The 26,676-nt window shown below is 42.2% G+C and overlaps 1 protein-coding gene across 14 annotated transcripts in view; it reads right to left on the bottom strand.

Moving 5' to 3' along the window:
* Nucleotides 1-26,676, bottom strand: part of NFASC (neurofascin) — a 209,810-nt gene that overhangs the window by 124,509 nt on the left and 58,625 nt on the right. For 9 of the 14 annotated variants that reach the window (XM_075335668.1, XM_075335673.1, XM_075335662.1 and 6 more), the window contains exons 2-4: nucleotides 14,017-14,058; nucleotides 4,241-4,380; nucleotides 2,005-2,022 (exon numbers count right to left, since the gene is read on the bottom strand). In XM_075335668.1, coding sequence (XP_075191783.1) covers nucleotides 2,005-2,022; nucleotides 4,241-4,322 — 100 coding nt within the window. In that variant the 5' untranslated portion in view covers nucleotides 4,323-4,380; nucleotides 14,017-14,058. The remainder of the gene's footprint in view (nucleotides 1-2,004; nucleotides 2,023-4,240; nucleotides 4,381-14,016; nucleotides 14,059-26,676) is intronic. The other 5 variants (XM_075335665.1, XM_075335667.1, XM_075335675.1 and 2 more) reach the window with 3 other exon arrangements.

Genomic DNA, 26,676 nt, shown 5'->3' with positions numbered 1-26,676 from the left:
TGCATTGATAGCGCTTGCCTTAGTTGAATGGATATGGTCTCCTACTCCGATTGGCAAAATATATGTGCATTCTCTGAACAAAGCCACGCTGTCAATCTATTCAGTTGGGGCAGAGCTAGCTGCTAAAACTATCCCGCACCGCTCATTTTGCGCAAATCACCTCCTGTGCATTTGAACGTGAAAGTTTTCACACCAAAACTAGTCCATGGATTTTTAGATTTTCAAGGGAATCTGTCACCAGGTTTTTGCCACCTAATCTGAGAGCAGTATACTGTAGGACCGGAGATCCTGAATCCAGCAGTGTTTCACTTATTGGGCTGCTTAGTGTAGTTTTGATAAAATCACTGTTAAATCAGTAGTAGATTATCATTAGAGGAGTATTTGGCGTGCTGTCAGGTAGTCCAGCATATTCATGAGCTCTGTATAATTGCTAGCTCTACAGCAAAGAAAACATTGATGTTATAAAAATGTCAGCAAACAGCTCAGTAAGTAACACATTGTTGGAATCAGGATCTCTATCTCTACAGTATGCTGCTCTCAGATGGGGTAGCACAAACCTGGTGATTACTGATGGGCGAATTCGCAGACATCCAGAATCGACGGGACTAACAGGACTTAAAAAAAAAAAAATAAAAAAAATTCTTCCGGCCCCTCCCACAGCGCCGCTCAAAGTCCACTCCGCCACGTAAAACACTAGTTTTAACTTTTACTCCCCAAACGTTCCATTCACTGCAAGCACAACAGTAACTGCTCCAACATTGCATCCTGCACTACTGGGCACCGGATACTTTTGAAACTGCGGATCCAGAGTTTTACACTCCAGGTCCACCCATCACTACTGGTGACAAATTCCCTTTAAAAAAATATAGCTTTTCTTGGTGCAAGTTCCCCTTCAAGGACCGTTGTTTACTTTGAAAGGGATATCTGACACCCATTAAGGAGGACTGATTTTGTAAACTGAAATAAGTTTGGTGAAAATGTGGATTTAACAATAGGTAATAAAATATGTTGCAAATGAAACATAAACTTGGGACTAAACCATTACAGTTGTGTGTTGACACTGTGGTAAGAGTCTCTATGAGCAATCCTGCAGCGCTATTCTTCCAAACTAAACATGGTGGAGGCCACATTACGCTTTAGAGCTGTATTTTGGCAGCTGGAACTGGGGATTTAGTCAAGGTGGGAATAATTATGAACCAATTTCAGTCAATTTTGCCTCAAGACCTTTAGGCCTCTGCTAAAAAAGCTGAAGAGGAATTTCACCTTTCAGCACAACGATCCTCCAAATCAACAAAAGAATGGCTTCGCCTGAAGATCAAAGTTATTGAATGGCCAGACAGAAGTCCAATTGAAGATCTCTGGGTGACCTGAAGTGGGCGCTGTACACAGGAGATGTCCTCACAATCTGACAGATTTTGGCGCTACTGGAAGGAATAGTGGTCTCCAACCCAAAAAGACTGAATGCTGTCAAAAATTCAAAGAATACTTCAACAAAGTATTCAAAGGTGTGCATATTAATGCAACCAACATATTTCAGTTCTTTATATTTCTATTCACACCTGGAAATTTCAGTTTATTTTTCAACTGAATTGTACAGATATGGATGACATTAAAGATGAAAAAGGTTCTGAAATGGTTCTTCTTGGTATGATTTTGTTTACATATCAAAAACCTGGCACTTTACAGGGATGTCTAGTCTTTTTATATCCAATGGTTCTAGCACACATATGCCATCAGCTATCTCTCCTGACTCAGCCATACACTTGAACATTAGTCTTATCCAATCGTTCAAAAGATGTCAAAGGCAAAAATGGAGTTAACTACTACAAGACTACTCTGGTGGTGGTTTACTAATTCAACTTGCCTATCCTTTTCTCCAATGATATCATCAGCCAAGGGAGATTCGAGAGGCCCCAATACAAATTACAATTTTGACTGATTTTAATCTAATGTGTATAGGGGCTTTAAAGTCAGCAGAATATCACACTGATGAATATAACTTACGGTCTCGTTCAATGGTTGCTGTTAGTTTCCATGAGAGCAAATGGGAAGTTAAAGAAGAGACAAAGTTAGCAAACAGAAAATGACATTTAACAAACAAAAAACAAAAGGAAACTAGATGTAAACTAATGTGAAGACTCTACAGTCTCAATACATATAGTCTCTTCTGCAATGTCCTCTATGCACAAGACAATACACAGTTTTAAATTTTAAAGACTTATATGACATTAGTATTAGGCATGGTTACCGGGATGAAGTAGATCTATGTTTATTAGCAGTGATAATGGCATAGCAGTGATCTTCCTGGTAAAAATTATAACTATACCTAATAATAAATACATATTCAGGTACATAACACCGGACTAAGTGGCACTTTGCACACTACGACATCGCAGCTGCGATGTCGGTGGGGTCAAATCGAAAGTGACGCACATCCGGCGTCGATATCGTAGTGTGTAAATCCTTTTTGATACGATTAAGGAGTGCAAAAACGTCCAAATCGTATCATCGGTGTAGCGTCGGTCATTTCCAAAATTTCGGAAGGTCCGATGTTATGATGTTGTTCCTCGTTCCTGCGGCAGCACACATCGCTGTGTGTGAAGCCGCAGGAGCGAGGAACATCACCTTACCTGCGTCCTACGGCTCACGCCGGCTATGCGGAAGGACGAAGGTGGGCGGGATGTTTACGTCCCGCTCAGCTCTGCCCCTCCGCTTCTATTGGCCGCCTGCCGTGTGACGTCGCTGTGACGCCGCACGACCCGCCCCTTTAATAAGGAGGTGGTTTGCCGGCCAGAGCGATGTCGCAGGGCAGGTGAGTGCATGTGAAGCTGCCGTAACGATAATGTTCGCTACGGCAGCTATCACCATGATATCGCAGCTGCGACGGGGGCGGGGACTATCGCGCTCGGCATCGCAAGCATCGGCTTGCGATGTCGTTGTGTGCAAAGTGCCCCTTAGTAATGGTAGTAATAAAGGGAAAGAGCATTAGATTCATGATGTCTGTACCAAGGGCAGATTGAATTACAGCCTGGCTACACGATTAATATGTCTTCCTATGCAACAATGTAGTGTTTACGAGAAACAGGGTTTGAAAAGCCATCAGAGGACTATATGGGGAGAACTGATCATTCCTTAAACATCCCTTGATGACTTCTCTGGCTCCAGGTGATTGACAGATGAAGTGTGGTGGGAAAAAGCCAGCCAGGTGTGGTGCCGGACTAGTCAGGTCTCTCTTTAAAGTCTCCAATTTGCTTCATATTATATTGGCGTCTCAAAAGTGGAACATACCTGGCTGAACCCTTCCAGGCTCTGCTTCACGATGCCCCTGGTTCGGGTAGATTAATCTATTGACGTGTTCCCTTTAATATATTTATACAGAGAATGGGGTGGATCGTCATGCTCCATCATGCAGATTTAGAAAAGGAAAATTAGCAGAAACTCAAATATCACTAAATTCTCTTTATACACCAGCATGTATCAGGGGTGCGATAGGTTGGTTCTTTATTATTTTAATAATTTAGTGTCTCTTTTTTTGCAGTTTTACAAATATATTTGAGCCAATCATTGCATTTGGACTATAAATAAAACACGTGAACACTTAAAAACCAAGGTCTGAAAAAGTATCTTCTGTAATTAGTAACAAGAGGGAACACGAGTGCGGAGGATCTCTTGTAAGGGGCTGATGACTTGTGCTATGTATTTTTTACACTGCCCTTCTCATTGTACAACCTCTGAGATGTTCTCAGGTTCACGTCTGCTTGTACTGTCTAGCCGGACACTCAAGATGTCTAGAGATCCTGCCTCCTCGTCTAGTGAAGGGCAGGGTGACAAGCATAAACTTTAGTTTATCTTACATTGTATCGCCAGAAAAAGGCAGCTGCTCCCTACCACCTGCAATGCCGGACAGAGCGAGTCCTCATTGTGTGTGCGCTCGTCCCCTGTCACCAATGGAGCCCACACGTGACAGGGTCATTGAGCTATTGTATGGGGGCAGTGGTGGGTGCTAAGAGACACAGCTGCTTCTTAAACCCTGAAGAGTACCATCTGCACAATGTGGATTGCTTCATGTCTCCTTTAAGACAGGACAGGTAACGGATTGGTCATGGATCCATGAACATGAATGACTATGATTATAGATAGCCAATTAAAAAATGCTACATTCCCTCAAAGCAAATCTACCAACAAAGATAATAAGTAACACATTATGGGAGACATCACAGCCCCCTTCCCTTTCACTTACGGTCCTGAGGAACTTTAATAGCGCAGACCAAATGGAGAAGGAATAGGACACCAGATATCCATAAGCCAGGGTGGGACTTCATTCTGTTGCTCAGGATGTAGGGTGGGCGAGCCTTCTTTCACCTCCGCAGAACAGATCTGCTTCAAAAGAAAATAAAGGTATTAACATAGTGTACAATGGTAAATATCCGCTGAGATTGTGCCAACATGCCCATGAGTTATGGCAGTGTACACAAATATATAGACCTAAGGTGCAACTCACTACATCACCCAGCATGACCACGTATTCCTGAAAAGCAGTTGATAGAGATGACAAGTGATCAAGCTATGAAAAAATATTTTTTTACTCCACAGCTATTAATCATTTACAGGACCATTTATAATCTCCTATGTTACAGAATTGCCATGTATCGGTAAAAATCTATATAAATGCTATACTGTGGCTGCGTATGGCATCAGATTTTTATATTGCACCCATCCGATTTCGGATCGAAATTGCAACATGCTCCAATTTTTTTCAAAGATTTTGTCAGTCAAAAAAATCGATGATCAACACTGCCCCATAGAATAACAATGGTTTGAGGATTATCAGATAAAGAAATTGAATAGCACTTGTCCAATTTATACAGTGGTGTGAGCGAGCCTGACCTCGGAGGGTTTGCCTGTTAGGAAGGGATGTGAAATTGTGCATTAAGCATCCATTACAACATCATTGATTCCCACTCTATCCCTCCACCTCTCTGCCCCCTCTCTCAACTCTCATTTGCACAAGTTTAACATACAGCCCCAGGCCGTGCTCTGTGCCCATCTGTTTAAAAGCCAGCTGCTGCCTACGTCACAGCACTACCCCCACCTCTGTGGTGAGTGCTATTGTGGTGGAACCCCGGAAGTTCATCTGACCATCACTACAAGATGTCACATATAGTGAAAGGCAGGTATTGTGTGACACTAACCTGACAACGTCTATAGTCCTTCACTTATTCTCAGATGTCACTTAAGATAATGTGCATGCTTCATGTGCCTACCATTCATCAAGGTGGGTCAGTGCAGGTGCCATATACAAAATGAGTAAAAAGTAGAAAACGCAATTTACAGAAGTTATGTAAGTGGTAGGATTAGTGCTTGCACCTTATAAATAAAACACAGAAAGCATGAAAGAACATATAAGAGGCACATACACTGCATTAAAGAGGAATTGTCAGTTGCTCTAAAAGTTATATTATCTTGTAAAGATCCCTGATTCTGTCGCTTTTTGCCGTTTGGATCTGCGTCTCTCCATTGTAGACATATTCATATTTGTTTGATCTAGAGCGCACTATGTGAAATCTCTACTTTGCAGTCCAACTGGTTGTTTGTTCTGTATTGGCATGCACTCTCATCCCTCCCAGATGCTGACAATCTATCTAGAATATCAGTCTCAGGAAAGGCTGAGGTACGATTGGCAGCATCTGGGAGGAAGCATATGCCCCCCGAAAAGACCGTGAACAAACAGCCAGATGGACTACAATGTAGAGATTTCATAGCGTGCTCCAGAAAACAAGAAATGTAAAATATCACTGCAATGGTGTGGTGCAGTGTAATATGGAAAGAGCGGCAGAATCAGGGGGTGGTTAAGTATTTTGACAAGGTATTTCACTCAATTGACAGGTCCTCATTAATGTAGCATAATGGCTCAGTGGTTAGCACTGTTGCTTTCCAGTACTGGAGTCTTTCGTTCAAAAACCACAAAACACAACATCTGCAAGGAGTTTGTATGATCTCCCAGTGTTTGCATGGGTTTCCTCCGGGTACTTCCATTTCCTCCCAGAATTCAAAGACATAATGATGAGAAATTTTGAATATATAGAAAAAGGGTGTCTCACTGCCCTCCAGTTGGTAGATCTATTTTTTTTTACATTGCAAAAAAAGCCAAGCAACTTTTTGACTCTACATAAGTTTTTTCAAGCAATTAATTTAGATTATGAGCCCCAGTTTGGACAGTGATGATATCTGTAAAGTTCTGCTGAATATATTCCCGCCTTATCAGTAAGTATAATAAATAACTGCAAAAAACAGTACCTCATTGACGACATATGAAAGCATTGACCTGGTTTTGTAGATATGGCGCTCTCCGAGGTACCAAGTGAAAACAAAAGGTTTCTTTAATATGCTTAAAGGGAATATCGTGATTCTTATTTTTATCTGGAGATGGTGAGTGCAGGTCACGATGCGGCTCTAACGGGAGCCCTGGGCCACAGCGTTGAGCGCACATTGGTAGCCATGTATTGTACGGGCTACCATGCTGTACTCACCTCTTATGTCACACCTCTTATTCTCTGCACACTGACTCTGCTCTGCTCAGTCAGCATAACGCCTCACTCAGATATCTGTGAGTACAGGGACGCCTGAATGTGGATTTACTACAGCATGCACAAATAACATCAAAAGTCAACAGTAAAGCCTCATTTAGATGTTCCTGCATTACCGACAACGGAATGATACGTTACACTGAATGAGCAGAGCCATACATCTAAACCAATCAAGTGTCCGCTGAGCAGTGCATCTAATTTCACATGTGTGATACTGTCTGCTGAGATATATATTTAATCCCCTCATGTGTGAGATGGTCTGTTGAGCCAAGCATCTAATCCCATCATGTGTGACAAGGTCTGCTGAGCCATGCATCAAATTTCATCATGTGTGAGATGGGATTAGATGCATGATTCAGCAGACCATCTCACACATGATGGGATTAGATGCATGATTCAGTAGACCATTTCACACATGATGGGATTAGATGCATGATTCAGCAGACCATCTCACACATGATGGGATTAGATGCATGATTCAGTAGACCATTTCACACATGATGGGATTAGATGCATGATTCAGTAGACCATTTCACACATGATGGGATTAGATGCATGATTCAGCAGACCATCTCACACATGATGGGATTAGATGCATGATTCAGCAGACCATTTCACACATGATGGGATTAGATGCATGATTCAGCAGACCATCTCATACATGATGGGATTAGATGCATGATTCAGCAGACCATCATGTGTGAGATGATGGTCTGCTGAATCATGCATCTAATCCCATCATGTATGAGATGGTCTGCTGAATCATGCATCTAATCCCATCATGTGTGAAATGGTCTGCTGAATCATGCATCTAATCCCATCATGTGTGAGATGGTCTGCTGAATCATGCATCTAATCCCATCATGTGTGAAATGGTCTACTGAATCATGCATCTAATCCCATCATGTGTGAGATGGTCTGCTGAACCATGCATCTAATCCCATCATTTGTGAGATGGTCCGCTGAGCCGTGCATCAAATTTCATCATGCGTGAAATGGTCTGCTGAGCCTTGATACTCTGTGTCTAATCCCATCCTGTGTGATATACTCTGCTGGGCACTGTATCTAATCCCATATGATACACTAAACTGAGCCATGTATGTAATCCCATCCTGTGTGATATACTACGCTGAGCCTTGTATCTAATCCCGTTGCATCATACAGTCCGTGTATGTAATCCCATCACGTGATAAAGTCAGTGTACCTAATTCCATTGTGTGATACAGTGCATGTATCCAGGGCCGGATTATAGGCGGGGCAGGCGGGGCTTCAGCCCAGGGGCCCCCACCACAAGAGCTTCTGAGGGGGCCCCCACCACCATCAGTGTGAGCGCCATTTTATTAAGGTTCAGGACCACACTGTACCTTTAAGAGAATTTCAATCCGGCCATCACTATGCTGCAGACACGCCCACTGCATGCTGTGTGGGCTGAGTCTGCAAGGATGACGTCACCGCGCTGCTGCTTCTTCGTGCCGTACAGGAGCTTGTGGGAGGACCGAAGCAGAGGCCTCGGTGGATGATGGTGAGTGACGTCATCCATCATGGTGCCGGGCAGGAGGCTGCAGTGAGGAGGGAGCAGGACGGGATTTCATAGTGTCAGCGGCAGCTCTGCCGGCAGGACCAGTGTGAGTTATTGCAGGAGTGTGAGCTGCTGCAGATCAGGTCGGGCTGTCAGTGCCGGGTCTTCAGCCTCATCCCTCCCCTGCAATAACTCACACTGATCTTCAGCAGAGACATCACTACACAGAATCCTGCACTGATCACATCTGAGCCTGCAGCACACATTACACTATATGGCCCATATTACATATAGAATATGTGAGGTCCTGTAGGCCCAGGTGTGATCAGTGCAGGGCATTGTATATCTGTGTATATATCACATCCAGTGTACAGAGTAGTGTGATATACTGTGTACATTATATATCACATCCAGTGTACAGAGCAGTGTGATATACTGTGTACATGGTATATCACATCCAGTGTACGGAGTAGTGTGATATACTGTGTACATTATATATCACATCCAGTGTACAGAGCAGTGTGATATACTGTGTACATGGTATATCACATCCAGTGTACAGAGCAGTGTGATATACTGTGTACATTATATATCACATCCAGTGTACAGAGCAGTGTGATATACTGTGTACATGGTATATCACATCCAGTGTACGGAGTAGTGTGATATACTGTGTACATTATATATCACATCCAGTGTACAGAGTAGTGTGATATACTGTGTACATTATATATCACATCCAGTGTACAGAGCAGTGTGATATACTGTGTACATGGTATATCACATCCAGTGTACGGAGTAGTGTGATATACTGTGTACATGGGATACCACATCCAGTGTACAGAGCAGTGTGATATACTGTGTACATGGGATACCACATCCAGTGTACAGAGCAGTGTGATATACTGTGTATATGGTATATCACATCCAGTGTACAGAGTAGTGTGATATACTGTGTATATGGTATATCACATCCAGTGTACAGAGTAGTGTGATATACTGTGTACATGGTATACCACATCCAGTGTACAGAGCAGTGTGATATACTGTGTACATGGGATACCACATCCAGTGTACAGAGCAGTGTGATATACTGTGTATATGGTATATCACATCCAGTGTACAGAGTAGTGTGATATACTGTGTACATGGTATACCACATCCAGTGTACAGAGCAGTGTGATATACTGTGTACATGGTATACCACATCCAGTGTACAGAGCAGTGTGATATACTGTGTACATGGTATACCACATCCAGTGTACAGAGCAGTGTGATATACTGTGTACACACATCAGATGACATATAATGTGTATATTGTATAACATCTGGTGTCTGTATCACAGTAAACCCGGTCAAATGCCGGGGCCCTGAGCTGCCGGGGGGCCCAATCGCGGTGGCAGGAGTGGAGTACCGCTAGTCAGGGGGCCCAGTGCTAGCGCTGTCACCAGCCTCCCCCCCGCCGAGGATCGCACTTTCAATTGTATCGGCATCGCAGTTGCCGATACAATTGAGAGCAATGATGAGATTGGGCGGCTCTCTCTCATGATTCTCCTCACTGTCTCTGTTGGCGCTCTGACAGCTCTGCAGCGGAGCTCGGTGACGTCATCACTGCGCGCCTGCTGATAGGTCGAACGACAGCAATGGACGCGCCGAGGAGACCGGAGCAGCGGGGGAACGAGGAGAAATGAGTATGTACAATCACTGTGGCCAGACGACCATGGGGGTACATTAAATGATATGGCGGCTGTACACTAAATGAGGATGCCTATTGCTATCTGGTTCTCTGCACTGTGCTATATACTGGCTGTATACTACATGAGGGTGCCTAATGCTAACTGGCTCTGCACTGTGCTATATAGGGGCTGTATACTACATGAGGATGCCTAATGCTATCAGGGTCTGCACTGTGCTATATAGGGGCTGTGTACTATGTGAAGGTGCTTAATATTATCTGGTCTGCTCTGTGCTATATAGGGGCTGTGTACTATGTGAGGATGCCTAATGCTATTGGCTCTGCACTGTGCTATATAGGGGTTGTGTACTACGTGAGGATGCCTAATGCTATCTGGGTCTGCACTGTGCTATATAGGGGCTGTGTACTACATGAGGATGCCTAATGCTATATGGGTCTGCATTGTGCTATATGGGGGCTGTATACTACATGAGGGTGCCTACTGCTATATGGGTCTGCATTGTACTATATGAGGACTGCTTATTGTAATATGGGGGCTGCATAGTGCCATATGGGGGCTGCATAGTGCCATATGGGGGCTGTATACTACATGAGGGTGCCTACTGCTATATGGGTCTGCATTGTACTATATGAGGACTGCTTATTGTAATATGGGGGCTGCATAGTGCCATATGGGGGCTGCATAGTGCCATATGGGGGCTGCATAGTGCCATATGGGGGCTGCATAGTGCCATATAGGGGCTGCATAATGCCATATGGGGGCTGCATAATGCCATATGGGGGCTGCATAATGCCATATGGGGGCTGCATAATGCCATATGGGGGCTGCATAATGCCATATGGGGGCTGCATAATGCCATATGGGGGCTGCATAATGCCATATCGGGGCTGCATAATACTATATGGAGGAATATTGAGGCTGCATAATACTATACCCCCAGAGTTGTATGTCCCTTCCACCCCAGAGCTGTATACCCTAAGAGCTGCATGTCACCCCCCCCACCTCAGAGCTGTTTGTCTCCCCACCTCAGAGCCACTGCCCCCCTCTAGAGCTGTATGCCCCCCATTGCTCCATACCCCTTTCCTTAGTAATATTTATGCCCCCCCAGTAATGTGTATGTCCCCAGCCTCTCATGTGATGTGTATATACATCTGTGTTAGTGTGCTCTATGTGCGGCCATGTCTGTTAGTGACTGCCACCAATCAGCGTGGCACAGACACATGCCCAGGAGGAGTTGGATGGAGACAAGCGGGGAGGTGAATGAGACTGTTGCCGGCTTCCCAATATTAAAAATATATATAAAAATGTAAAAATGTGTCTGTGTGTGCATGTATGATGTGTATCTGTGTATGATCTGTGTATGTCATCTATGTATGTCAGTGTATATGACTGTGTCTAGATTTATGTCTGTTTATATGTGTTTTTGTGAATTTCTCTTTAAATATATATGTATACATATGCCTGTATGTGTATGTATCTGTGCATGTCTATGTGTGGATGGGGCCCACTGAGACTCTTTCGCCCAGGACCCACAAAAACCTGGAGCCGGCCCTGCGTGTACCAGTCATGTATTCTCCTGTACACTGTGCAGGGGCGTACCTTTGGGGGGCATGCGGCATATTTGCATATTTATCAAAGGGGCACCATTGGAAAGTGTGAGGCAGCAGTATGGTGGGAGAAAATTGTAAGTAGACAGTATTGGGAAAGAAAAGTGTGAGGGGCATAGAATAGAGACTGGGTAGTGGTGGGGGATAAGCAGTATAGAGAAGGGGCAGCATGGTGACCAGTGTGAGGGCACAGTATGGAGGGCACAGTATGCTGAGGAGGGGGAATGTGAGACGGAGGTACAGTATAGTGACTGGATAATGAAGGAGATAGGCAGTATAGAGAAGGGGCAGCAAGGTGGCCAGTGTGAGGGCACAGTATGCTGAGGAGGGGGAATGTGAGACTGAGGTGCAGTATAGAGAAGGGGCAGCAAGGTGGTCAGTGTGAGGACACAGTATGGAGGAGGGCACAGTATGCTGAGAAGGGGGAATGTGAGACTGAGGTGCAGTATTTATATCTAAATGCTACAGTGCGTGCTCTACTGTTACGGCTAAAATTGTTAACGTTATTGGGCCCCCACCAGATTTTCTGCCCAGGGGCCCCCACCAACCTTAATCTGGCCCTGCATGTATCTAATCATCCCATCACTTGATACAGCGAGCAGCGCCAACTAAAATAATTAGCGCTACCGGCCACCCTTGGTGACATTCCCACATCTCAGTATTAGTTTGCAGTCATCAATAAAATGTATCTGCACTGTGATCCTAAACTTCATACTCTGACATCAGAAGCATGGAGCAGACAACACACGGGGGACGGGAAACAGCGCACAGGGGAGGGGTCTGGATTGAGACACTGTACTAGGAAGACCCTCAGGGACACAAATACCGCCCCTGAAACAAGCGTCTCTGTTGATGCTTTGTTTTAGGGAGGGGCAGAGTCTGTGACAGTGACCAGAGCCGCTGCCCCCTGATGATGCTTTGAATATCCCAGCATACATTTGGGTACTCAAACGAATCGCCATCAGACAGGACATAGAAAAAAACACAGTAGCGGTTAGTGATAGGGTACTGTAGTTAATTTTAAAGAAAGTATATTAGAAAATAGTTTAGATTATAGGACTAAATAGGAAGTTAGGAGAAAACTGCTTTGCTTTTAGACCACTACTTTATATATTAAAGATGAATGAACCTCAAGCAGACTAAAAAAAAGTAGTAATGTTGTATTTCCAATTGCATGTCCATTCATGTCATCTGCCGATAGCTGCATGATTGGATCCTAAGGCGGGCTTTGCACACTACGACATCGCAGGTGCGATGTCGGTGGGGTCAAATCAAAAGTGACGCACATACGGCATTGCAGTCGATATCGTAGTGTGGAAATCCTTTTTGATACGATTAACGAGCGCAAAAGCGTCGTTATCGTATCATCGGTATAGGGTCCGACATTTCCATAATGCCGCTGCAGCGACAGGTACGATGCTGTTCCTCGTTCCTGCGGCAGCACACATCGCTGTGTGTGAAGCCGCAGGAGCGAGGAACATCTCCTACCTGCGTCCCGGCTGCAATGCTGAAGGACGGAGGTGGGCGGGATGTTTACATCCTGCTCATCTCCGCCCCTCCGCTGCTATTGGCCGCCTGCCGTGTGACATCGCTGTGACGCTGCACGACCCGCCCCCTTAGGAAGGAGGCGGATCGTCGGCCACAGCAACGTCACAGGGCAGGTGAGTGCATGTGAAGCTGGCGTAGCGATAATGTTCGCTATGCCAGCAATCACGAGATATCGCTGCTGCGACGGGGGCGGGGACTATCGCGCTCGACATCGCAGCATCGGCTTGCGATGTCGCAGCGTGCAAAGCCCGCCTAAGACCCCCACTGATGGCTCAGAACACTGTCCTAAAGTGCTCACTTCAGTTGGTCGAAATTCTCAGCTCCTTCATGAACATGTGCAGACTCAATAGAAAGTTAATGAGGCTGCACATGACCTGGTGTATGCACTCATGGAAAGGAGCTAAGAATTTTTGCTTATTGAAGTGAGCGTTTTAAGACAGTGTTTTGAGTGATCATGCATGTCTCATGAACCTAACCCCCATTGATCTGCAGGGCGCTTACGGAGCCTGTCACAATGTACATGCAGTCCTACCTGTAGGCAGCAATGTATAGAGCAGGAGAAGCTGAGCAGATTTGTCCAAGTATATACTTTTTTAAGAAATGATTTACTATAGCTCGTAATTTATGCATTTATAATCTCTGGTCATTTTATGCTTAAGAGTCCAGCGGGCAGTCTTAAACAGGGATTGACAGTTATCTTTGTATACACTGATACAGGTAAGGCTTGACAACCACTAGCTGGACTTCCCATTGAACGCATAAGCCCAAATGAGTAAGGATTTCAGTGTAAAAAAAAATCTGTTCAGTTTTTATTGCTCTCCTTTAAACTGACATGTTCCCTTTTATTCAATAAAACACGACATTGGTAAGAATATATACACATACACACACACACACACATATATATATATACTATATATGTATATAGGACACATAGCCCCATGTTAGCTCCCAGCAACTTTATCATATACTCTAAGCTCATGCATGCCTCATACAGCTGTCACCCACATGGAATAGTGAAGAAATATAATTTTAACCATTTAGTGTTGTTGTCTTACCTTAATAAGTGTCCCTCTTCCCACTACAGATTTGGTTTCAATCTGCAATAGAAGGTAGAGTTGCTAAATACATATAATCATTAAACAAATTATTTCTTAAAGGAGTTTTCACTTAAAGGAATCTGTTTACAACCTAATAACGCGGCACATTGTAGGGCCAGAGACCCCGATTTCAGTGAAGTATCACTTACTGGGCTGCTTGCGCAGTTTTGATCAAATCACAGCTTTATCTGTGGCAGTTCTAGCAGTTCTCTGAATGCTGAGCTCTGTATAAACCTGCCCACACCAGCGGGGGGGCGAGGTTATATGACCACTGGATCTTTGGCAGCATATAGATGTCACAGATTAAGTTTTCTTCTCAGGAATCGGCTGATACCCTGCTATGTATACCACAAGCGATCCCATCACATATGGCTAGGTGGACGGGAAACAGAAAGTTATAACTTATGGAAGAAGGGGTGGAAAAAAGGAAAATAAATAAAATTATCCAGTCGTGAAGAGGTTAAAGTACTATACTGAATATATGTACCACATAGTGTCATTTGTCTTCTAGTTAGTGCTGTGTTTGGTAAATCACATCCACAGAGCTACATATGCTTAGCATTCGGCTGTCATTTCAGATGTGTATTCTGTAGTAATATATGTGGGTACTTTCCCATGCAAATGTCTTTTATGGCCAATAAATCCCACTTTGATGCTAAACTAGTCGTGCTTTGCATGGTACACAAATATAGAGCAGCTAGAAAAAATTAGGCAAATCCAGATTTAGAGGAAAGATATCCAATGGTATAGAGAAGGCCGACACGAGTAACAAATACATTGATGAATGACTCACAAGGATATAAATTAGTAAATCCGGTCATTAGCTGCTGGAATTTACAGTATAATAAGCCGTAGACAAGCAGACGTGTCAGTGATGTTCGGAGCTGCCGGGACACATTGCCCTCGCACTAGGTTTATTTTTACATTCTTATCCCTCGGGTTCTGTCAAATAAAAGGCATCTCTTTATCTATGGCTTTTATAATCAAAAGCTAAAACATCCTGGCATCCATCACCATGTATTATCATCACAAAGAACAAGCTTCCCTCCAGGAGAACACCTTAAATGTATGTCATAACCTCAAAATGTAAACTGCAGATAAACTGCTCCTCTACAAAGGGAAGGGGCACAGGTTAGGGTAGAGTAATCCCGCGCCTGGCTCCGGCATCAGCTCCAGGTTATGTCAGGGCATGCTTAATCGTACACTGATCTGGGGAATATGGAGGCCAAGTCATCACCTTAAAAATGTTCAGAAACGTTCCTCAAACCATTCCTGACCAATATGTGCAGTGTGGAAGCACACAATATCTACTGAAGGAGACAACTGCTACCAGTATTAGGGAATGGATCCATACGGTATACAAAGTTAGATGGCCTAAAAGGGCAACAAGTGTTACCCAATATAAAGCCACCACATAATTACACTCAGGAATACATGTCAAGAAAACAGGAGGAAAAAAAAAGTTTTTTTCTGAAAATATGAATACATTTTTATTAAATAGTCTTTGTATCAAAAAATGCAATAAAAATTACAAAGGTACATAAAATTACATAGAAAAATAGTCCAGAGAGATGGTGGAAAGTATTGTGTGAGAGAACACGGAACTGTGGTCACCAGATTTTAATTCATATATAACAAGCATGCAAAATTGCATGAAGTAAGGAAGCCTGTTGCCGGATGCCAAGAAGGCTAAACCGAGCAAGGAGTAAAGCCTAAAGGCTGCTTTACACGCAGCGACATCGCTAGCGATGTCGCTCGTGAAAGCACCCGCCTCCGAAGTTTGTGCGTCAGGGGCAAATCGCTGCCCGTGGCGCACAATATCGCTAGGACGCGTAACACGTACGTACCTTCCTATCAACGTCACTGTGGGCGGCGAACAACCTCTTTTTTAAGGGGGGCGGTTCGTGCGGCATCACAGCGACATCACTCAGCAGCCCGCCAATGGAATCGGAGGGGCGGAGACCAGCCGCATTAACGACACGCCCACCTCGTTGCCGGAGGACGCAGGAATGCTGCTGTTCGTCGTTCTCGGGGTGTCACATGTAGCGATGTGTGCTGCCTCAGAAACGACGAACAACCTGCGTCCAGCACCAGCAACGATATTTTGAAAATGAACGATGTGTCAACGATCAACGATTAGGTGAGTATTTTTGATCGTTAACACTCGCTCATAGGTGTCACACGCAACGACGTTGCTAACGACGCCGGATGTGTGTCACGAATTCCGCGACCCCGACGACATATTGTTAGAGATATCGTTGCGTGTAAAGCGGCCTTTAATGGCTCAGAATTCCCATAATTGAGGGTCCAAGGCCAAGAATCATAACATACCTGTATAAAGTGTCGAGTGCAGACACACAAAGGAGTCCAAAGAACAGGCCCCCCCTATGATCGTTTCGCATCCGGCAACAGGCTTCCTTACTTCTTGCAAATTTGCATGCCTGTTATATATGAATTAAAATCAGGTGACCACAGTTCCGTGTGCTTTCATGCAATACTTTCCATCATCTCTTAGGACTATTTTTCTATGTAATTTTATGTACCTTGTTTGTAATTTTTATTACATTTTTTGATACAAAGACTATTTAATAAAAATTGATTCATATTTTCAGAAAAAACACTCTTTTCTCCTGTTTTCTTGACAGTATTAGGGAAAACATGAAGAGGTGTACTTTGCAATAATGTTCAGGCCGGTGATAACTACCGTAATATCCACATGATTGACAGGACGTAAGGTATCCCACTAAGACATTGCCCAGAGCATCACACGACCTGCCAGCTTACTGTCTACCCAGTGATACTATTGCTTGTTCGTGGCTTTACTTTTCTTGGATGACTTTAGGTGTTAAAGGGGTGGTTCACTACTCTGCAATAGTGGCCACATCCCTGTAAAACTGATACGGAAGGCTTGTTCTATATACCTTGTTCAGCCAATTCTGCCTCTGAGCGGCGCTGTACACGAATTTTTCATCATACAGACACAAAAAAGTGAATAAAAATGTGATCAAAAAGTCATATGTAAACAAAATTGTGGAAATAAATCGAACGTATAATTTTTACTGCATAGGAAACCACGCAAAAAAAATATAAAAAAAAACAATAAGTAAATTGCTGGGTTTTGTTCATTCTTCATCTGAAAAATCTAAATTCAAAGTGATCAAAAAATGCTATGTTCCCCAAAATGGTACCCAAAAAATCTTCAACTCATTGCGCAAAAAATAAGCCCTTATACAGCCCTATTTGCAAAAAATATACAGCTCTCAGAATATTAGAGTATTGTTATAAAAAAATGTGTTTACTGTGTGATAGAAGTAAAACATAAAAAACTATATAGAACTGGTATAACTTTTAATTGCACCAACCTGCAGAATGAATGCATCTTATCACTAATACCGCACGGTGAACGGTGCAAAAATAAAAATAACAACTATTCCTGTACTGCTGTCTATTTCTTCATTCTGCCTCCCAAAAATCGGAATAAGGCTCAGCTAACATTTATCCTGTGCTCTTCACTGAGCACTTTCCATGTAAATCCCAAAAACCATGATTGAAACAAAACCCACTATGAAACCACTCACTATAGTGAGGCAGATGGAGTCACCTTGGACTCCGTCTGGTCTCTTTTCCAGCGGTGTCCCACCATTTTCGGCATCTTTTTAGAGCACAAATGTAGAAAGATCATAGTTCTGTGCATGTCTAAAATGATGGACACCAGCGAAACAGATGCCAAACACAGTCAAGTGTCTCCATCTGCCTCATTAGAGTGAGTGGTTCTGTTGAGGGTTTCGCCTAAGTCACATTTTTGGGGGATTTACATAGAAACTTAGACATAAGTGCTCCACGCAAAACACAAGAATGTGATCACAGCCTTATATTGAAAGAGATAAAAAAAAATGTTCTATACCCCGAAATGTTACCAATAAAACCCCTATCTTATTCCCACAGAACCAGCCCGCACTCAGGTGTGGTCACTGACAATATCGGGAGGTCCTACGTTACTGGTAGAACAAAGACTCTGGAATAGCAAAAGCTCTCACCCAACAGATACAATCCAGTGAAATTTGTGCTCCTAAAGCTACATGTCCCCTTCCTTCTAAGCCCCCCAACCGCAGTAAGCGACCACGTGTGTGGCATTATTGAGGAAAGTGGGAAAAGCGCACTTCACAATTTACAGGGTGCATGTCTCAAGAAGCACAAGCTGGACACAATGCTTTGGGGGCACTACAATACCTGGAGCACAATGTATGGGCACTAAACTGGCCTGGCATATTTGTAATTCTTCAGAAAAAAGCATAGCATGTATGCTACAAAATCATCACTGCAGACGTAGGTAAACTAATTGAGAGGAGTAATTTCTACAATGGCATCACTTTTGGGTTGTTTCCTGCTGTTCTGGCACCTTAGGGGCTCTGTAAACATCGCCCACAAACTATTCCAGCAAAATCTATACTCCAAAAACCAAATTGCGCTCCTTCCTGCTCAGGCCTGATGTGTGGCCAAACACAGTAGTTTCTGATGACAGATAGGGCATAATCGCGTTTGGGAGAAAACGCGCAATAAATTGTGAGGTCTATTTTCACCATTAGCCCTTGAGCAAATGACAAAATTGCAGCTAATAAAAAAAACAAACAATTTTTACCACTACAATGTTATATTTCTATGTCCCAATGTTATACAATTCTGTGAGGCACTTGTGTGTTCAAAATACTCACTATACCCCTAGATGAATTCCTTATGCAGTGAAGTTTCCAATATGGGGTCATTTGTGGGGTTTCTGCATTTTTGGCACCACAGGGGCTCTGTAAATGCGAAACTTCCAAGTTTCGATTTCAAAACTCAAATAGCGCTGTTCGCTTTCCGAGCCCTTCCATGTGCCCCAACATTAGTTTTTGACCATCTATCAGGTATCACTGTGTTCGATAGAAATTGCGTAATAAATTATGGGGTCTGTTTTCTTATCCATTGTCAAAATGACAAATTTTGGACTAAAATAACATTTTACAAAAAAAAAAGTAAATATAAAATTTTCACATCCACATTTTTAAAAGCTCTGTGAATCACCTATATGTTCAGAATGATCAAATGATTAACACATACCTACATAAATTCCTTGATGGGTCTAGTTTCCAAAATGGGGTCACGTTTGGGGGTTTCTGATGTTCTGGAATCTCAGGGGCCCTGCAAATGCAACATAGTGCTGGCAATCTATTTCATCCAAATCTGTGTTGCAAAATTCAAATGATGCTCCTTCCCTTCGGAGCCCTTATGTTTGTCCAAACAGATGTTTCTAACCACATGTGGGGTATCAGCACGCTCAGAAGAAACCAGGTAACAGATTGTCGGGTCCATTTTGTCATGCTTTCCCTTCTAAAAATTAATAATTGGGCCTAAAGCAACATTTGTTGGTAAACATTTTTTTGTTTCATTCCACTTAACAATAATTCCTGTGAAGCACCTGAAGGGTCCATAAACTTTTTGGATGTGGTTCTCAGCAGTATGAGGGGTGCAGTTTTTAGAATGGTGTCACTTTTGGGTATTTTCTGTCACATGGGACTCGCAAAGTCACTTCAAATGTGATGTGGTCCCTAAAAAAATGGTTTTGTAAATTTTGGTGAAAAAAATTAGAAATTGCTAATGAACTAGACTCTTCTAACTTCCTAACAAAAAAAAACACATTGTGCTGATATAAAGTAGACATGTAGGAAATGTTATTTATTAACTATTTTATTTGACATCTCTATCTGGTTATGTCATAAATATTCAACGTTTGAAAATTGAGAAATTTTCGGAAAAATTCCGATTTTTTTTTTTTTTTCACAAAAATATCATCCTAAATTTACGACTATCATGGAATCCAATATATCATGAAAAAACATTCTCAGAACCACTGGGATCTGTTGAAGTGTTCCAGAGTTATTACGTCATAACGTGACACTGGTCAGATTTCCAAAATTTGGCCTGGTCATTAAGGAGTTCATGCTCCATGAGCCATCATTACATCATAAAGTGTGTAAGGGACTTTAGAGTAAGCTCAGAAAGTAGATGCTGGCTATATTATATAGCTGGCATGTGCCTCTAACAGCAATGGGGAATCCAAAAATTGTTACTGCTAGCTTTTTAAATATATCGCTGTCAATTAGAGATGAGCAGAACCGTGGAAGTTTGGTATGGCCGGTTCAGACGGACTTTAGATAAGGTTCTGCTCTGGACCTGGAAATGACCCGAAATTGATTTGAAGTCACTGATTGGACAGTTTGGGTCTCCGCCCACATGCAGCCACCCATACACAGAACACCTCTGAATAGGATGGGCGGGGTTTTTCAATTATTTATTTTTTTATTTGTGCACACTGCATCCAATAACGTTGATATTCCCTCAATGGGAGACATTCAAATACTGCCACTGGCTCGCACTGGGCCGAACACCGAGCGTACAAAGGACAGAGCTGCTCTCTCATGTTTTTTGCACATGTAAAGCTGTGTCGGTACAACCACGGGACTTTAAAGTTCGGGTTCGCTCGTCGCTACTCTCAATCCATGAAAGGCCGCGATCCGATCCCTACATTAGATCAAATGCCCATTCCCCCCCCCCCATGACACGATCGCAGGGTGCCAATGGCTTGCTATGATAGCCGGTGGCCTGCTGACTTCCCCCATACCCGTCAGGTGATCTCTTTTGTTATGGCCAGTCTGTGTCTGTCTGGCTCATCAGAGAAGACCAAGATTTTTAATATATACAGTAATACTGAGATCAAACCATCAAAAAGAGTTTAAAAATATTAAAAAAAAATATAAAAATTCAGATCACCCTTTTTTTTCCTAATTAAGAATAAAGAAAAAAAAAAAGAAAAAAATATACAGTACATTTTTGGTATCACTGCGTCCAGAAAAGTCCAATCAGTCAAAATTAAATAAGCCAATTGGTAAACACCATGAAGAAATCCTATGATCATGTGATCTGTTCTCTGACATCCGGTCTGTGGCTGTTGTCAGAGAAGACTCAGATTTTTACTATATACAGCAAGTGTTTTAATACTGTATATAGTAAGAGTGAGTAAATAATAGCAGGTTCACGTCTCCTAATGGGGAACTAACAAGTAAAAGAAAAAAAAAAGTCTGTTCTATTAAAGTATAAAATTAATTACGCTAATCAGTAAATGCCAGAAAAAAAAAATCAAAAACACCACAATTGTCGTTTTTGGTGTGCTGCAATAACATTAAAGCATAGTCCATGCGGGGATTACTGCGAGTGCTCGCATGACACTCTGGCACATGCTCGCAGCACAGTGGGAGCCGAGTGTCATGCGACTGTGGACCGATAGTGCGATCAGACTACAGTTGCGGAGAGGCGGGCCAGTGCTGCGGAGGGGAGGGCCGGCGCTGAGGAGGAGAGGGAGGGATTTATCTCCCCATCTCCTCCGTTGCCGGCTGATGCGAGAATCTTACAGCTCTCGCGTCACACCGGTGCAACGCGAGAGCAGTGCGATGCTTCTCTCGCCCCATAGATTTGAATGGGTGCAAGTGACACAGGATCGCATTGCACCCGCAGAATGCTGAGAGTAATAGCATAATATTAGTCCAAGTGGAATGCGATTTTTTATCGCATTCCACTCGCACTGTTTTTCTCGCCGTGTGTCTGAGGCCTAAAAGTGCAACAAGAAGTTATCCAAGCATAGTATGTACCCAAAACTTAGACGAGGAAAAGCAACAAGCCATCACACAGTTCCATTCTCGGTAATATAAAAAGATAACAGGTCCAAGTAAATGCAACTACAACAATTTGCATTTCTAGTTTTTTTATTTTTTATCTTTACGAAATTCATAATTTTTTAAAGCCAATAAAATAGTAAAAAAAAAACAAACAACAAAACCCATACATTTGGCATCTCTGTAATCGTATTGACCTGGCAAATCTTATTTCCAGGTAAATTTTACATTGCATTAAGATTTACCTGGGAAGGGAAGGAGCACCATTTAACTTTTGGAGTGCAAAATTGGCTGGAATAGATAGCGGACCGCATGTCACATTTGCAGAGTGCCAGATGCGCCTAAAAAGAGGAAACATCGCATATATAATTCTATTTTGAAAAATAGACCCCCTCATGTTGAGCCAGGGAAATGAGAAATAAAAAAAACTACCGTATTTTACCAAAAAAAAAGTTGATTTGGCCCCAAATGGACTGTAAAATTTGTTGTGCAATTTCTCCTGAGTATCCCAATACTCCATATGTGGTGGAAAACTACTGTATAGGCACATAGCAGGGCTCGGAAGGGATGGAGTGCCATTTGATTTTTGGAGTGCAAAATTAGCTGGAATAGATAGCAGAGCCTTAAGGCCCTGTCACACACAGAGATAAATCTTTGGCAGATCTGTGGTTGCAGGGAAATCATGGACATATTGTTCCATTTGTACACAGCTACAAACCTGGCACTGATTGTCCACAATTTCACTGCAACCACAGATCTGCCAAAGATTTATCTCTGTGTGTGACAGGGCCTTTAGATGTGCCTAAACAGTGAAAATGCCCGACAAGTGTCCTCATTTTGGAAACTACACCCCTCAAGGAATTTATTCAGGAGGTGTGGTGACCACCTTGAACCCATAGGTGCTTCACAGGATTTTACAACGTTGAACAGTGAAAACAAAAAGATTAGTTTTTCCCACAAAAATATAGCTTCAGCCCCAATTTTTTTATTTTTCAAGGGTAACAGGAGCAAATGGACCATACAATTTGTTTTGTAATTTCTCCGGAGTACAGCAATGCTTCCCATGTGGGGGAAAACTACTGTTTGGGCACATGGCAGGGACTCAGAAGGAAAGAAGTGCTATTTGAATTTTGGAGCGCCATTTTGGCTGGAATAGATTGTGAATGCCATGTCACATACAAAAAGCCACTGACAAACCAAAACAGCAGAAACCCCCATAAGTGACCACATATTGGAAATTATAGCTCTCGCAGAATTCATTCAGGAGAGTAGTGAGCATTTTTAACTTAGGTGATTCACAGAATTGTAAAACATTGGGCTATATAAAATAAAAAATTATTATATTTTTCAATAAGATGTAGTTTTGGCCCAATGTTTTTAATTTTCAAAAAGGGGCATTTGGAGAAAACAAATGGTACAATTTGTTATGAAATTTCTGGTGTGCAGGTGCCATGTCATAGTGCCAGAGTCTCTGGCAGCAAAATTTGTCACAATTTCTGCTAAACGTGGCAATACCCCATACGTTACCGTATAGTACTGCTTAGCCACACTGCGAGACTCAGGAAGGAAGGAGCACTATTAGACTCTTGGAATACAGATTTTCCTAGATTACTTTTTAGACTTCATAAACAGAGCCAAGAAGTGCCAAAAAAGCAGAAACCCCCCAAATGATTCCATTTTGGAAATACACCCCTCTGGCAATTTATCAGCAGGTGTACTAACGATTTTGACTCCATAGGTGTTTTCCAGAAACAAGCAGCAATGGATGTTGCTGAGTAAAATTGCAAAACTCCCATTGAGGTGCCCATACATTGTAGTGCCCCTACATTGTACACAGCTTATTCTTCTGGAGACATGCACCCTGTAAATTAAGCGGGTTCTCCTAAGTACAGTAATGAGAAGCATGGACACTAAATTTGGTTTAGGCACACTATGCAGCTCCGAAGAAGGGAGGGATTTGCGAGGGCAGGTTTTGCTCAATTTCTTTTGGGGCGAGCAATAGCGCCCTTCCACAGCCTTTGTGTTATCAGTAACGTGAAAGTCCCCTATATTTTCACTGAGATATGATGGACCTGAATATAGACTTTTTTCGTGGATTGAGTTGAAGCTTTTATTGGGAACATTTTACATAAAATTTTGGATCACATTTATCCCGGCTCTACGCAGAACACTTACATAGTATTTTCCATCTAAATCTCTGAATGACGGGACTCAGATGACACTCACGACATATACATTCCCTATAATGAGACAGCAAAGTTACTCTGGACTCCGTCTGGCCTCTCTTAAGATGTGTCCTTTTCAGAAGTGCGTAAAACGGTTTAACTGCATTTGTAATGCACCACTGAAAAGATGGACACCACAGGATCAAACACAGACACAGTAAAAAAAAGGAATCCTTCTGCCTCATTATAGGGACTCTCCTGTCTGAACAACGTATATTTCAGAGATTTACACGTGAACCCCAGTGTAAGCGCTCAGCGTAGAGCGCAGGAAAAATGTATGGCGAGCCTTACTGCGATCTTTGGAAAGAAGATAAATCAAAAGCAGGTCAAGTGATTATATAAGTGATTAGACAGGTTTATTCTTCAAATCGTTGCGATTTCAGCTATAGTTTTTTACGTTTGGTAACTTTGTTTGGTAACATACTAAAATGCTTTTTTTTTCTTATAAATAAAGTTTTGGGGGGAGACAGAATGAACACGAAACAGCAATTCAGGAATTGTTTTTTTCTGTGTTTCTTTTTACATCGCTTACTGTATTGGTAAAAGTAGTAAACCAGGTTTATTTTTTCGGGTTAGTATGATTACAGCGATACCACATTTTAGAAAAAAAAATTATGTTTTGCCCCTTTTACACAATAGAAACAATTTTATTAGAAAAAAAAAAAATTGTTTTTGCATTGCTATATTCTGAGAGTTATAGCTTTTTTATTTTTATGCTGTTGGAGCAGTATGGCAGCTTGTTTTTTGCGGGACAAAATTATGTTTTTCACTATATCATTTTTATTTACGTTCAACTTTGTGATCGCTTTTCACTCCACTTTTTGGAGGGTAGTATGATGAAAAAGCATTGGTTTTTGCTACATTTTTTTTTTTAACACTGTTCATTGAAGGGGTTAAATAGTGTGACAGTTTTATAGATTGTGTCGTTACGGACATGGAGATGTCAAATATGTCTATATTTTTTCTTTATTTTTACATAAATTAACATTTATTGGTATAATATTTTTTTCATTTTTGTTGTTTATTTGGGGATTTTTTCAATGTTTTGGGGGTTTTTTTTACAACTTTTATTAATTTTTTTTTTACTTTTTAAGTGAGTCCCTCTATGGGACTTTAATTATTTTGATTGCTGGCGTATGTATTGCCATGCACAAGCATGGCAATACCTTACATCTGTCAGTGCTAGACTGACAGATCTCCTGTTAGACCCTTCTTCTGGCTGGGTCTAACAGGCCACTGTACATGTACAGACAGACAGACCCGGATGTCATTATTTCAGCTACAGCTTCCATGACAACCTTCAGCTTCCAGATAGGTGAGAGAAGCAGCCCATTCCCTCTCACAACTTCTATATGCCGTAATTGCTATTGGAAGATTGCAAAGGGTTAACATCTTTAGGACCTGATACAATCAGGTCCCAAAAATGTTGCTGGTCAGCATTAGAGTTATGCACTGGAACGAAGACATTTGCGGGACTCTGGGGGTACCGACCCCAGCCTAACCGCCGACCGTAGAGAAACATTTAAGCTGCAGAATGCCCAGCAATTGCCGACGTTTATCATCAGTGAGCAGTTGGGAATAGGTTAAAAGGTGGGAGGAAAAATTAAAATGCAAAACTAAAATCGGCTGAGAAGGGCAGACACTATATCTTTGTTATCAGTAGCACATGGTCCTATGTAAACAGGTGACGTGCTGCCGAGATCAAAGACAGACTATAATATGTTAAGGTGGGTTTCCTCCAAATACTCTGGTTTCCTCCCACACGCCAAAGAAATACTGACACTTAGCTTGTGAGCTCCAATGAGGACAGTGATGATAATATCTGCAAGGAGATATGAAATATGCTGGCGCTATATAAGCAAGTATAATAAAAAAAAAATGCACCCTCGCTGACAGATCAAGTGGTCAGGGGAGAGGGGAGGTTATATTTCTCCAAGATTCCTCTTTTTGGAAAATTGGCTTCAGGAAGTATAACTTTTATCCAGGAAAGGCTGGGTGGGGTACAAAAAACAAAACAGGAAGGCTGGATATCCTTAGAAAAGTATACGGTAATTTGCCAAGGATTTTGGTAATTCCTGGATTTTTATGGAATGATAGGCAGGTTTGGATATTGAAGTCTGTCATTCCCTTCCTGGCATGGTTTTATTTGAAGAGGGTTATTCATAACTCATCATTGAAACTTAACCTTAACCCCTTCAGCCCCCAGCCTGTTTTCACCTTAAAGACCCGGCCATTTTTTGCAATTTTGACCAGTGTCACTTTGACAGGTTATAACTCTGGAACACTTCAACGGATCCTGGCGATTCTGACATTGTTTTTTCGTGACATATTGTACTTCATGTCAGTGGTAAATTTAGGCCGATATGTTTTGCGTTTATTTGTGAAAATTTCGGAAATTTAGCGAAAATTTTGAAAATTTTGCAATTTTCAAAATTTGAAATTTTATGCCCATAAATCTGAGAAATATGTCACACAAAAAAGTTACTAAATAACATTTCCCACATGTCTACTTTACACCAGCGCAATTTTTGAAAAAAAAAAAAATTCCGTTAGGAAGTTAGAAGGGTTCAAAGTTCATCACCAATTTCTCATTTTTCCAACAAAATTTACAAAAAAAAATTGTTTAGGTACCACATCACATTTGGAGTGATTTGAGAAACCTAGGCGACAGAAAATACCCAAAAGTG

This window comes from Anomaloglossus baeobatrachus, chromosome 2, assembly GCF_048569485.1.
Source record: "Anomaloglossus baeobatrachus isolate aAnoBae1 chromosome 2, aAnoBae1.hap1, whole genome shotgun sequence".
In the NCBI taxonomy this organism is placed as follows: domain Eukaryota; kingdom Metazoa; phylum Chordata; class Amphibia; order Anura; family Aromobatidae; genus Anomaloglossus; species Anomaloglossus baeobatrachus.
Note: the sequence above shows the minus strand (reverse complement) of the source record. Positions and strands in the feature narration are given on the sequence as shown.